This window comes from Orbicella franksi, chromosome 2, assembly GCF_964199315.1.
Source record: "Orbicella franksi chromosome 2, jaOrbFran1.1, whole genome shotgun sequence".
Classification (NCBI taxonomy): Eukaryota; Metazoa; Cnidaria; class Anthozoa; order Scleractinia; family Merulinidae; genus Orbicella; species Orbicella franksi.
This window is the reverse complement of record NC_138146.1, coordinates 18,509,272-18,522,304: the sequence shown is the minus strand read 5'-3', so window position 1 is coordinate 18,522,304 and position 13,033 is coordinate 18,509,272. Positions and strand designations below refer to the sequence as shown.

Sequence of the window (13,033 nt, the reverse complement as noted above, 5' to 3'; positions counted from 1 at the left end):
AGGCACCATTCTTTTCAATTAACAGTCACTAACTCGCCCCGTTAAGTTAAATGGCTGCTTTTTCTTCTCGTTAGGTATACACTGATATTGGAAATTTCCAGTTAATTGAATAAAAATTTGAGAAGAAACGTATTTAAAATGGCGGCACACTGTTCTCAGACCAACCAACACCGAATATGTCGTCCATTACTTTCAATGAAAACTCAATTCACTGGATATTTCCATTGCCATTTTACCCAGAGCTTTACAAAAATTGTTTGGTGTGTCGAGAAAGAACTTCTGCAAGTAATAACCCATAGCTATACATGTAACTATTAATTGTGGAAAATCTTCCTCAAATGTCAAAGTTGTGAAGACCTTGAGTTACCTTGGTCATGGGGAGTATCCATGCCTTAGTCTGGCTACGAAGTTCAACACTCACTCTTTTTCAGTAGACTGCTGTCCTATTCCTCAGCTAAAGGTAATCATCCGCTGAGTTAAACGATATTAAAGACGATGATAAACTTCACCAGATATAAAATCAAAGGGAAAAAACATAAATAAGTAAAAACCGCTTGCTCCCATCAGCTCGTTAGTCACACAGATGTACAGGATCTCGCGACTCGTTTTCGAAGTAGCCAATCAAAACACAGAATACATCGATTATTTGCCGCCAAATATAGCACCTGATCCGATGCATGTTATTATGCTGTGATCGCCATGTTGGCAAAGCTGTTGATAGTGCTGTTGAGTTATCTCCTTTTGGCCTTTCTTGTTGCTCGGATCTTCGAAATTTCATCGACATGGTTAAAAGCGGGGTGTTTAGCCAGTCAGCTTTTAAATCCGTTCGCTCTAAGCGTGAGAAAACTGAAGGCGATCTTGGAACAACGGGGCGTGAGTTACACTGGCTTGGTGGAGAAGAAAGAGCTTGCCGAGTTGGTTGAGGCTTGTGGTGCGGTGACGGAGGCTGAAAACTGCTCTCTTGTCACCGAAAATTCTGGAGACGACAAAGAAGAAAGCGACGAGTTGCAGTTCACCGGAGCATCTCACTTCTTTGAAGAAGTGGAAGACACGAAAGCGGGGACTTGGTTGGTTGATGTCATACCCCAGGGTCATACTTCTCTGCTCCGTAGAAAGCAGTGGGTAGCGCTTAAAAGAAAGATATCTCGATTTGGCATTCGAATAGGAACGTTTAATTGTGAAAACGGCCTTAGACTGTGCAAAAAATACGGCTGGCACGAGCCATCCCTTGTCATTTCAATGCCCCAGGGAAATCAACCCAAGGGTAACGTCATTTTAAAAACATACGATTCGAAACCGTCGGTTGAACTTGTGTTTAAATGGATAAACACACAGCTGTCATCCAAGATTGCAATGTTTGACAGCGTAGAAGAATTTACTGGCACATTTAAAGCAAGATTGAAGGAAAATCCCGTCTATGTTGTGCTATTTTCTACCTTGCCAGATCCTCCTTTGTATCTTGGTTCACTGTCAGTTCACTTCACAGGAAGGGTTCGATTCGGACACGTACATATACACGATTGGATGACAAAAAGACATATCTTTAAGAAATACAACATGGATAATTTCCCTAGCCTTATGATATTTACACCGGAGGGGAATTTGACTTACGGCTACAGAAAAGGAGAATGGATAACATACCGCCCGCTGGATCTATTTTTGAGAACGATACATCCAGAGGTGAATGATGTTTTTGTGACAGTTCTGCTGGTTGTGAATATGAGCTGTTTCATGAGATTGTTCCTAATGAATGGAGGTATACTGAAAAGATTGATCCACTTTGTATGGCTTCTGATATTCTACAACACCAGTCTAATAATACTGTGCCTGCCAGTTCTTGCACTGTTCCAACTGCCATTCCTGACCTCAATTCTGGATTTGACTCTCAAGTACTGCAGATATGCCATGACATCTGATGTTGCAGCCATCCTGAGGGATTACATATGTTTGGGTTTACAACACAGGGGGCTTGTATTTGGTGGATATGTCATGTATGGCATGCTGATACGATGGATTCAAGTAAGGATTAATGGTTACTTTGGCCTGGAGAGTGAAAACAACAATGTTACTTCAATATCCGAATGGTTTGCTCAAGATCTATACTACCTAACAAATGCTGTTCAAACATTTCCCTCCCTGAGACAACCACGAGTTGACTACAGTGCCTCAGGTCTCGAAGATGGATTTGAGCTCCTTGTGCGACGCCTTGCTGTCCCTGAATTGTGGCTGCGCCCAATAATTCCCACTGAATATATCAACAGCCTGCCAGTGTGGAAGTTCTGCTGTTCTCAGGTAAACCAATGCTGTGACACAAAACATGAGCATTGCACAAAAAAGCATGTGAAGCACAGCACTTGCTGCCAAGAATCTCCAAAACCAGCTGGAATGCTAGTGGGACATGACTGTGCAATATGTCTGGAGGACTTCAAAAAAGGATGCTTTTTACTTGGTTTGCCCTGTGGTCATTGTTACCATCAAAAGTGTATTGAAGTATGGTTATGCGGAGGACATACCAGTGGTCATTACTGTTGCCCTGTTTGTCGTTGGCCAGCTTACAAGCGAAAACCACTAGCACTGGAAACCAATCTCTCAAGGGATCAATCTCAAAGAAACACCTAGCTGAATTCATCCTTTTACTGTGTTACCTTTATGTTACAGTTGTCCTTAGAACTACATTAACAACATTAGTTAACATGACAAAAACAAAATTTTTATTTCTGATAAATTTGTTTTAACCTCTATTTTTCAGCACAAGGGTTGTAGAAGTAATATATCAAACATGAGAGACAGTGTTTCATCTGGATATCCAAGCACTGAGAAGAGAGTTGAAAATACGACGTGCAGCGGAGTATTTTTGACGAACTTCAAGGTGTTTGGATAGCCAATGAAACACTGTCTTGAGTGTTTGATATATCTTCTCAATCGAAACAAAAACTAAGGAATAAACGGAGAAGTAAAATCGTCAAAATCTATGCTAATTAAGACCGGGTATCCAAACCTCCTTCACGGTTGTGATTTTCTTTGTTTTAACTTGATGAATTATTAATGAGTTTGAGAAGTAACTTGAGAGGTATCACTCTTGAAGTTTGCATTTTCTGTTGAGAGGGTTGCAAAGGGTTTTTGCGTGACACATGAGAGCAAAAATTAGAGTAAAACACATGAAAAACAACGAAAAGGTGTATATGATTTGTACGTATGGAAAAAAAAACCCTGTTGTTATACATGTAAGTAGCTGAAAGTATAGGTGGTGTGTGAATTTGTGTGAAATTCAATCACTCTCCCCCTTTGCTACCCTCCCTGGTGCTTGCAGGGCCATGGCCAATAACAGGCAAACTGAGGCACTTTCCTCAGTCTTTTTTTGTTGTTCATAGTCATCATAAACACCCTAAATACCTAGGAAGAGAATTTAACCAGGGACATTCATAATTTGCCTCAGTCATAATTGTTTTCTGCCTACAGCCCTCTGTTGTGATAATTTGCTGTGGTACAGTGCATTTGTGGAAATTTCACTATACATGTGTAAACTTACACTATATTTAGGCTTTACCATGTCTTTTCAGATATTAGTTTATTCTGTACAAGGGGAACTCTGTTTTTGAGCTTTTTTTTGTCTGTACGGGTTATTGACCAAGTGTGAGGTCAAGATGGCTGGACATTGGCCAAGTTCTTTTTTTGCATGTTTATGGACCGAGACAGAGTCGAGGTCCATAAACTCGCAAAAAAAAGAACGAGGCCAATGTCCAGCCATTTTGACCGAACAAGCTTGGTCAATAAAGGATCTATTATATGGCTTTTGGGGAAATTTTTCTTGCGGGACATGGCGGGTAGTCCCGAGCGGGCAAGATAGCTCCATCTTGCCAGCTCGGGTAGCCAATCACAGCACAGGATTTGATTCATCTTGCCCGCTCACAGAGCTAGCCATATAATAATTGTGTGTATGGCCACGGTTTCCCTTATACATTCTTTTGTACCACACTCTAAGGCCTATAAAGAAAAAGTAGAGGAGCTACTTTATGGTTGTGCGCATGGGAGAAGCACAATTCATGGTTTTCTAATGGTTAGCAAGTTAGACTCAGTATCAAGAGAGTTGGATGTGAATTAGGGAACATTTTGAAGGGAAATTTAAAAATCCTGCCCTGGCTTTCATATTCTTTGTGCAGCTATTTTAATTTAGGTGCCCAGCCTTGTCAGACATCCGAGATTAGAGTGGAAAAATTTGAACAATCTCCTATACAGGTCTCACTTAACATAGTCTCTGATTGGTACAATCAATGGTTGTAGTGAACATAATTGTCAGTAAGGTCAAAAATTGAATTTCCCAGGTTCAATCTCAGATGGCTCTCTTTGGTAGTGAATTAGGACATGTGGCACTGGAAAAAAAAACCTATGTTGTCAGGCAAAGGCTCACTAGAGATGCCCCAAAAGTGATACAATTGTCTGCACTGTCAAATAAAATTGTAGAAATCTGGGGTATGTAGATAGCATCCATGATTTCTTTTAGGACCAACAGTATTTACTAATTTTGACCAATACTGGAAAATTGATAGTTTTCAAATAAAATACAAATGGGCCTACCATAGTGTTGACCTCAAGCTTCTTTTACTACTAGTGTTAGGTGTGATGATAATTATTGTATCATTATAAATTATAACCGTTGAAGTCTTTGGATTAAACCCTTCATTGCCACAACCATTTCTGTTCCATATATATATAAAAAAAAATGACAATGGAACTTTACCAGCCGCTAACTTTGTAAATAACTGAATATAGCCTCTGCTGGTCAGTGATCATTTGCATTTGCAAAGTGTTACCACTGCCCCCATTGTCTCTGCCTCTGGGTTTAAGGCCAATCAAACCATCAGTATACCACTGTACTAGGTCCAAGAGTGTTTTTCTCTAGTGCTGTTCTCTCAAATGGCCTCTCCCAAAATGTGGAATATGTTACTACTGCTATTACTATCTGGAATCTCGAATTCCGTAAATCAAAGAAAACTAGTTCTTCAAATGAGCAAAAGTGGCATTGAATAGTTTGTCCCTGTAAAACTGCTGTGAAACTCGGAAAACTGTGAACGCCAGAAATATATATGGAATGTTATTGTGCAGCAAGGAAAAGGCTAATTAGGTGTGAGAAAACAAAACTGAAAACAGCTTTTTTGTTTATGGTCTTGAACTTTACTGTGATTGCTCAGTACACAATTGACCTGTCACAATCAAATCAAAGGGTTAACAGTTTCTTTTTACTGTCACAGTCTGTGATGAGGTGAATTTTTAAAAAATGGCATCAAATTTCACCTCTTGAAACACGGCCTCCCCGCCTGTCAAAATTTATGCAACCGGTATTTCTAGAGAAGGCTATGGTTACGAGAATTTAAACTTAAGTTCATCATAATCTGATTCTAAGCACCCTGAGAGCAACTAAAACCAGTTTTATAGAGGACAGGGTCTCGGTCCGAGGCAGCCAGCTGTGCCTCAATGGTTACACCTCTCATTAATTCCAATATCCAACATAGGCTAAGTAGGTTTGTTTTTCCATGAAGCCAATATAATATTTTGGAACAAAATTGCAGTGGAAACAAATTGCTGTGAAAGAATGAATGAATCCTCGTCATTTTTCACCTTACTATATTGTAATCATTTTGAGTAAATGAAAATCAACAAGCCATGGAATGGCAACAGTTTTCTGTAGAGTAAAGATTCCCACTTTTTTGGCTGACCTGCCCACATTCCTTAGTGTTGTTGTGAGTTGACTGTTATTGAAGTTCAAACTAAAGGTGGGAAAGGGAAAGAAGCAGTTAAATGTGTTAAAAATACTTAAACACATTTATCAGCTTTTTCCCTTTCCATTCATTTGGGTTGGATTCACATCTTCTATCCATTGCTACACTTTGCTTTTAAAAACAGTCAGTCTAAATTACTAAAGTTTCGTCTAAAACTATACACTTTATTTCATGTAATTACACTGCATACAGGTGTAAATGAATGCTTGATCCAATGTAAATTCCATCAAACATATAAAATATACTTTTCTCTCTTTTACTTATTATTTTTTTTTTCATGGCATCCTCGCATCACTTTTTTCCTGACTTTACCAGTTCTTGTTACATCTTGTGTTCTATTAATTTTTTTAGCATAGATTAATGCTGCAATGGAACTTGCATTGTTGCTGCATCAAACAATGAACAAACTCTGTCACGTGTACTAAGTACTTGTCATGTCTGATTCTATGATGCAAATGTTATAAACATTGTTTGTCCTAATTCACTCATTTTCAGTTGTAAACATGTTTGCTGCCACAGCTGTCAAATGAAATTTTCCCTTATATTTATCAATTGAGAAGCCACAACGTTTGTCAACCTCAGCTTCGCTGCCCAAATCTTCCTGTTGTTTGAAGACAAACAAGTAGTACCTATGGGGACCAGACCCTTTAGGTGGAGTAGGTGGATTGTAATCTGCAATGAGAGAACAACATAAATGATACACTGATAGCTGATCTCTACGACAAAACCTTCCACACCTGGTTATCTGCATATCATGATCAAAGCAAAAAGTTCACCCTAAGCAGGCCACATACTGTACAAAATCAAACCCTTTGAAAGGGGACATCACAGATGACCTATGATGTATAGGCTGAGAAGCATGTACCTCTATATATCCTATTTTAAATCAAACTGAAAAGCACACACACATTTCAAAACAATACAACTTAACCACATGAATCGTTTCTACCTGTGAAAGTAGAACCTGATCCAATACTTCCTTCCTTTAGGTCGTCTCCCTAAAGTAAGATAGCACCAAACAGTTACAAAAATGACAATTGTCACAGTCTATTTTCCCATTTCTATGAACTAACCAGATGCAAGTAAACCTTATTGTCAAAAATGGTGATTGAGTGCAACAAAGCTCTTGAAAAGAATGTACGCTGATCTCACTGCAAGTGTTCACTCTAAAAACCATACCTGGTGGGATGGTTTAGGGTGCTAGTGTTGTAATCTGGAGGTCCCGGGTTCAAGGCCTCCACCCTGCCACTGGCGGGATTTGTTTCTCGGTAGTCCCGAATTCAAATCCAGAGTCACTCTTTTAGGGGTGGCAAATGGTAAATGCGAGACTTTGAGAGATGGTGAGACAGGCATTTTTCTTTGTGAACCCGAGACATTTTGACTTTTTAGATTGCAAGATTGAGACTTCAAAGTGTTTTGAGTGTGAGCGCGAGACATTCAGACTCTAGCCTGCAGAACAGGTGGATTAGCAGGCTCTCACCAGGGCGCTTATATGTACCCGGCCTTTTTCTGCCCTGCTCTCACGCTTCGCGCACGCGCTCGTGTATCACGCTAGAATCCGCTAATCCACCTGTTCTGCAGACTATTCAGACTCTTAAAATTCGAGCTCCAGATTTAGTTGAGAGCTAGAATGAGCTTGTACAGCCTTAAGCCAGCTTCTTGGAACTGACTGGAACTGGAAATTTGATTATAACACACTATGTTATGATACCCTAGAGAAAAAAAACTGTTTTTCTGGCGCCAAAATGGACATTGCGGTAGGTTTTGTACCTTTTTGTGGAATTAAGACAATAAGGAGAAGTTAGGATTAACTTTTTCTCACAAAATTTTTAAGTTGCTTCATTGAAATTCCATATCAAGTGAAGAGAAGATGTCATTTATAAAAACAGATAAAGGAACGAATTGGGACTTCTAGACCCAGTTCTTACAAAGACAACAAAACATTCCCTCGCCCTCCTTAAATGCCAGACACCATACACTACTTTTACGGCAGAATTCAATGTAATCGTCGATCCAGTCATGCTTGAAAACATGGCGCTTTGATGGCAACTGCCTGCTTATTTCACTTTAAATGCGTATTTTTTAAGACTTCTGAACGTTTACAGGCGGTAATAAGTGCTCTTACAAGCAGTAAATTTTACTGGTTGCCGCCTGATAAGGAGAACCCTGAATTTTACGAGACCCTTTTAATACATTCAGGTGCCACTGTGTCTGGGAACTTCAAGTGATGTTAAATTCCATGTTAGAGTGAATAAATCTAGGGGAAGACAAAAGATGGTACTAAGAATGAACTACATTTTAATATACAATAATGTCACTAACTTCAATGTTGCCAAGAATCCAATGAAGCCAACTCTGACATGTAGGGTTGCCTCTAGAGGGTGCATCAGGGTCCACCATCATTATTAAATACTTCCCATCAGATTCCTGAGAACAAGTTTCAAAAAATTTAAGGGCACATTTAAATGACAGGTATTTTTTGATTAAGAAATAAAAAACAATTTTCTGTGTTTTTATCAAGTTTATAGCTCAACACAAGAAGACGTTTGGGAGAAGGATAACATGCTGCAGGAACAAAAGCTGTAAAGGAAATGTTTCCATAAGATGTGTGATACTGCCGGTAAATTAGATATAAGGCTCAAAAGGCTCTTAATAGTGTCAAATATTCCAAATAGATTACCAGTGAACATTTGACACTTTTAAGGTAATTCCTCTGAAATAAAAGTGACAATAGATTTTTGTCCAAACTTTGTCCACTGAATATTTGTCATAAGATAACTTCAATTTTAAAATAAAAAAGGGGGGGTGCCCATGCTCATTAAGGAGCAGTGAGGCATTGAAAATGCCCCATTTTGGCATTATTTAATGCTTATTATAAGAACGCATTCCCAGTAATATTATTGTAACATCTTTGTGAGCCCAGACTCATAAGAACACTCATTAAACTACAGTCAGTACAATGTGTCGGACACAAATAAACATTTTAAGTTTGATTCAGACAGAAAGCTAAATCCTTGATTAAAAATTTGAACCAAATTTCTTGACATGGTTACTGACTGCAAAATAGAAAAGACCACAGTGCATCTGCTATTTTTCTTATTTATTCAATTTTCAGCAATAGAAATTAGATCAGTCTTTTCTCAGGCAAAGCTTATGATCAGTTGATTACAATGACTGGAAAAAAACATTGGGGTGCCCGTGCTCGTTGTTGAGCTAGAGCCATTTTTCAAGTGACAGAACTCAATATCAAAGCAAATCCGTCATGTTTTCAATGTGCGCGTGCACAAGTGCACGCTAATGACACCATAAATTATACGCAGTAAGGATGCGCAATGCAAATGTGAGGAATGACCTTAAGAGCCTTTCAAGCCTTGTATCTAATAAATCCTTTATCGACCAAGCTTGTTTGATGAAGACAGCCGGATATTGGCCTTGTTCTTTTTTGCCAGTTTATGGACCTGATGACTTTGTTAAGGTTTATAAAATGTTTAAAACAAAAAAAACAAACAAACAAATTGGGCCAACATTAAGCCATCTCAACCTCCTGCTTGGTCAATAACCTATAAATATTCTATACTCATCACCTGTTAGCCTTTACCCATTACCTGTTTATCACTACCGGTACTTGTAATAAATACCTGGCATAAACCTAAGATGCAATACATTGTTAACATAGATGTAAGTCTACTTCTTACAAATAATCTGGTATTATTGACATTTAGGGTTCTATAGTACGAGGAGGGTCATACAAGGGGGGGGGGGGGGGGTCTTGGGCACAGTTCACGAATGGAAAAAATAGAGGATCACGAATCACCGATATAAAAATTTTGTTTTCCCGAATCACAAAAATAAGCAAGTAAGATACTCTTTTTAATGACCTGTTCTTACACTAGAAGCAGTGTTTGAAGAAAGATTGCAAATCGCATATCTAAGTCACTCTCGATAGATGACTCAAACCGTTCGGAGAAATTGCATCCAAAAATCACGTACAGTGTAGACTAGAGTGGTAAAATCACGAATATCTGTTAATAATTCAGGTTCTTCACGGGTCACACAATACCTTCAGGTCATGAGTCACAAAGAATAATAATTTCCCAAATTCACATTCCACGGAAAATAAAATCAGCTAAGCATGCATCATGAGAATACCCCTGTACAACCCTCTACAAGCTACAAAGAGAAGATACATTCCAGTGGGTCAATAATCAAAGAGACTCTCATGTGATTGGGGTGGGGATGTTTGACATCTCATTTAAGGGTATAAAGTCAGGATTTTGGTCCTGTAGAATGTTCAGGACTGGATGCACAATATGTTTACGCAAAAAGGTCTCTTTCAGTTGACCAAAGAAAAAAAAAATGGAATCATAATGTATTGATAGTAAGTTTAGACCTACATGGTATTAAATCTTTTAAATTTATTAATAGATGAAGCAATTGGTTACAACACCTTCATTGTTATTAACATTACTATAGGTTTCATTTAAGTGTTCCATTCCCCGATTCCAGATGTTTGCTCTCTTACAAATATTAATATTTTCTCTGTCAAATTTGAACCAAAAAGTGGCGAGTCAAAGAGTTGCAAAGTGATGAGCAAGAGAACTTTTGTCACGGCTGGACATGATTCTAAATACCATGCTGGAATGAGAGTCACGATGATCTGACTCTTTGGACTCTGATTGGCAAATTTTTTTAAAAACCACAAAAAACAATGAGCTAAGTAATGTTCACACCTGGCTCTGTGCCAATAGATTATCTCTTAATATTGATAAGTCAAACTTCGTAATATTCCATCCACCACAAAAGAATGTACAAAGACTTAATTCTTGTCTCAAAATTAATGATAAGCAATTAAAAAGAGAATACTGTATCAAATACTTGGGCATTATGATAGACATTATGATAGACATTATGATAGAAGTTCAGGAGAAGTATTGGAATTCGTAGCACAATCCGGTATTATGTAAGTCAAGAAATTTTATTGACTTTATATTATGGCTTAGTATATCCTTTTCTGATTTATGGACTGATTGCCTGGGGTAATACTTACGAGTCTACTCTAAATCCAATTTTTATCTTACAAAAAAAGCAGTACGGGTGATGACATTCTCTAGCTTTGATCATCAACTCTAGTCAGCTATTCAAGTCTCTGGAGATCATTAAAATTTCTGATCTCGTTACCTTTGTCATTGCCACTTTCATGTATAAATTTCATAATCAATTATTGTTACCCTCTGTCTTCTAGTCCTTCTTCACTAAGTTAGATACCGTCCACAGATACAATACCAGGCATTCTGCAAAACAGTCTTACTATCCTCTCAAAGCAAGAACAAATTATGGAAAATTTAATATTCGATTTCAGGGCCCTAAGATATGGAATGCTATTGATTATGATATAAAGCACTTGCCAATTTCATCATTCAAAGTTAAACTGAAACAGAGCTTTCTCCAAAGCTACTAGTCAATTCTCTTTTTTTTTCACATTAAGATATTATCACTGTTTTTGCAACGCCTTACCATTATTTATCTGATATTCTTCATTGTTCAGTTCAAATATATATTTTTTTATTTAAGGTAATAGATTACGCATGTAATTTCAGCTTGTTTTCTTCTTTACTTTCTGGTATATATTATATTTCGTATGTGTGTCCGGCCAAAATTTGACTAACCAATTTGTAAACTGGCAACCCGGCATTTTTAACCTAGTGGTTATTTCGGGTTGCCTGAACCCTAATTTTTAGCAATATTTTATATATTTCTGTATTAATTAATGAAAAAAGGGTAATAAAGAGGATGTTGTTGTTATGAGTTTCATTCGCAAGATTCATTTGTCATGGGAGTCCCAACGCCCGATTCTGGGGCATAAGCTCTCCCAAAATAAATTACTACAAGTTTTGCTTCATATAAATTAGATTTGTCGAGTCAGGTGACTGACCTTGATGGGTTTTTTACATTCTATAATTCATCACAGGCTTTTAAAATGAAGGTCCATTTTCATTACAAACCCTTACCGCATCTGAATACTTCACCATCGGAGCTGTCCTTTTGAAGGAATCTTTGAACTCCTGTAACGGTACGTAGTCGCCGCAGGTTACAGATTCCTTGAGATTCTCAGTCTCAAATGTAACCTCAAATTTGTCTAATGTTAACGGACTTAATGGGAAATCATCGCCAAAAGGTTCGCATTTGTTCTGAGAGTAGTGGACAAGCGAAAAGCCCAAAAGCAGAGCGATAAACACCCCACGTTTACAACGCGCCATCTTTGTAACTGATCACGTGACACGATGTCAAAAAAAAAACCCCCCAAAAAACAGTACATTCAAACTCGTATCCAGATCTCCTTTGTCGAGGCGCTATCCTCAGTGCGTCGGAGAAATTTGAAAAAACGCAAGCTTTTATTTCTACTGTTACGTTAGGTCTACCGTCCGCACTTATCCGTCACGAAAACGGTGGAATTTGAAAACAGCGGTTTTTCGTTTTCATTTTGGAAAACGAACTTTAGAAAATGATGTCGACACGACAATCTGGTGATTTACCTGCCCGAGCTTTCCTCAAACACAATGCAAATCCGAAATTGCTGTACGTCAAGAGAATAATCTGTTGTGTACATACGATGCTAAAAGTATGGGTTTGAGCCGTTTCCGTCTGAAATAGGGTATACTTTGCACTCTTTTCTGGAATTGGTTAGGTTGTTTATAGGAAACTGACTTTTCTCCATTAAAATCAGGAAATTTGAAGCCCTTCCCAAATATCTACCCAAATGGAATCCTTTCCTGGTTGGCTAAGATCATGTCTTAGAGACAAACAAATGTTTCCAGAGGTCTGAAACTACGGTATCGAAAATCACGTATTTTCGTCTGATATAAAGAAACCCTTAGGGAACCCCTCAGGGGTACGGTGACCAATTTAGGTGGGATTCAGGGGTCAGCTTTTTTGTTAAAAAAAATTATCGCGCCCGAAAGCCGAAACGTTTTCACTCCCTTTGTAGCTTTGTAGCTTGTGTTAATATAAATGGAAAATTGTTTTTAGCTCTGTATTTATTATTTTATATGCATACATTTCAATTAATGTTTTTAGTTCAGTAGTAGACCCCACAAGCTTTGTAGCCTTAACTCTTATCACGTCGAAATAAAGGTTTTAGCGGAGCTCCTGCGCGCCGAAGGCGCGCGAACGGAACCCCATACCTTAGAAAATTTGGTAACCCATCGATCTGACAAATTTTGGTTGTCACGTGACGGTCCGTACGTACGTACGTCCGT

The 13,033-nt window shown here is 38.3% G+C and overlaps 2 protein-coding genes across 2 annotated transcripts; one reads left to right on the top strand and one right to left on the bottom strand.

Moving 5' to 3' along the window:
• Nucleotides 1-289: 289 nt before the first annotated feature.
• LOC145478403 (E3 ubiquitin-protein ligase RNF103-like) lies at nt 290-3,654 on the top strand. The gene has a single exon (XM_081456423.1). It carries the CDS (start codon nt 700-702, stop codon nt 2,617-2,619), a length of 1,920 nt encoding a protein of 639 aa, XP_081312549.1. The 5' UTR covers nt 290-699; the 3' UTR covers nt 2,620-3,654.
• An 83-nt stretch (nt 3,655-3,737) lies between these two features.
• LOC145478428 (protein D2-like) lies at nt 3,738-12,069 on the bottom strand. The gene is made up of 4 exons (XM_081456457.1): nt 11,786-12,069; nt 8,100-8,204; nt 6,727-6,775; nt 3,738-6,449 (listed from the first exon to the last, which is right to left on the bottom strand). The coding sequence occupies exons 1-4, from the start codon at nt 12,032-12,034 to the stop codon at nt 6,259-6,261; spliced, it is 594 nt and encodes a 197-aa protein (XP_081312583.1). The 5' UTR covers nt 12,035-12,069; the 3' UTR covers nt 3,738-6,258.
• Nucleotides 12,070-13,033: the final 964 nt, after the last annotated feature.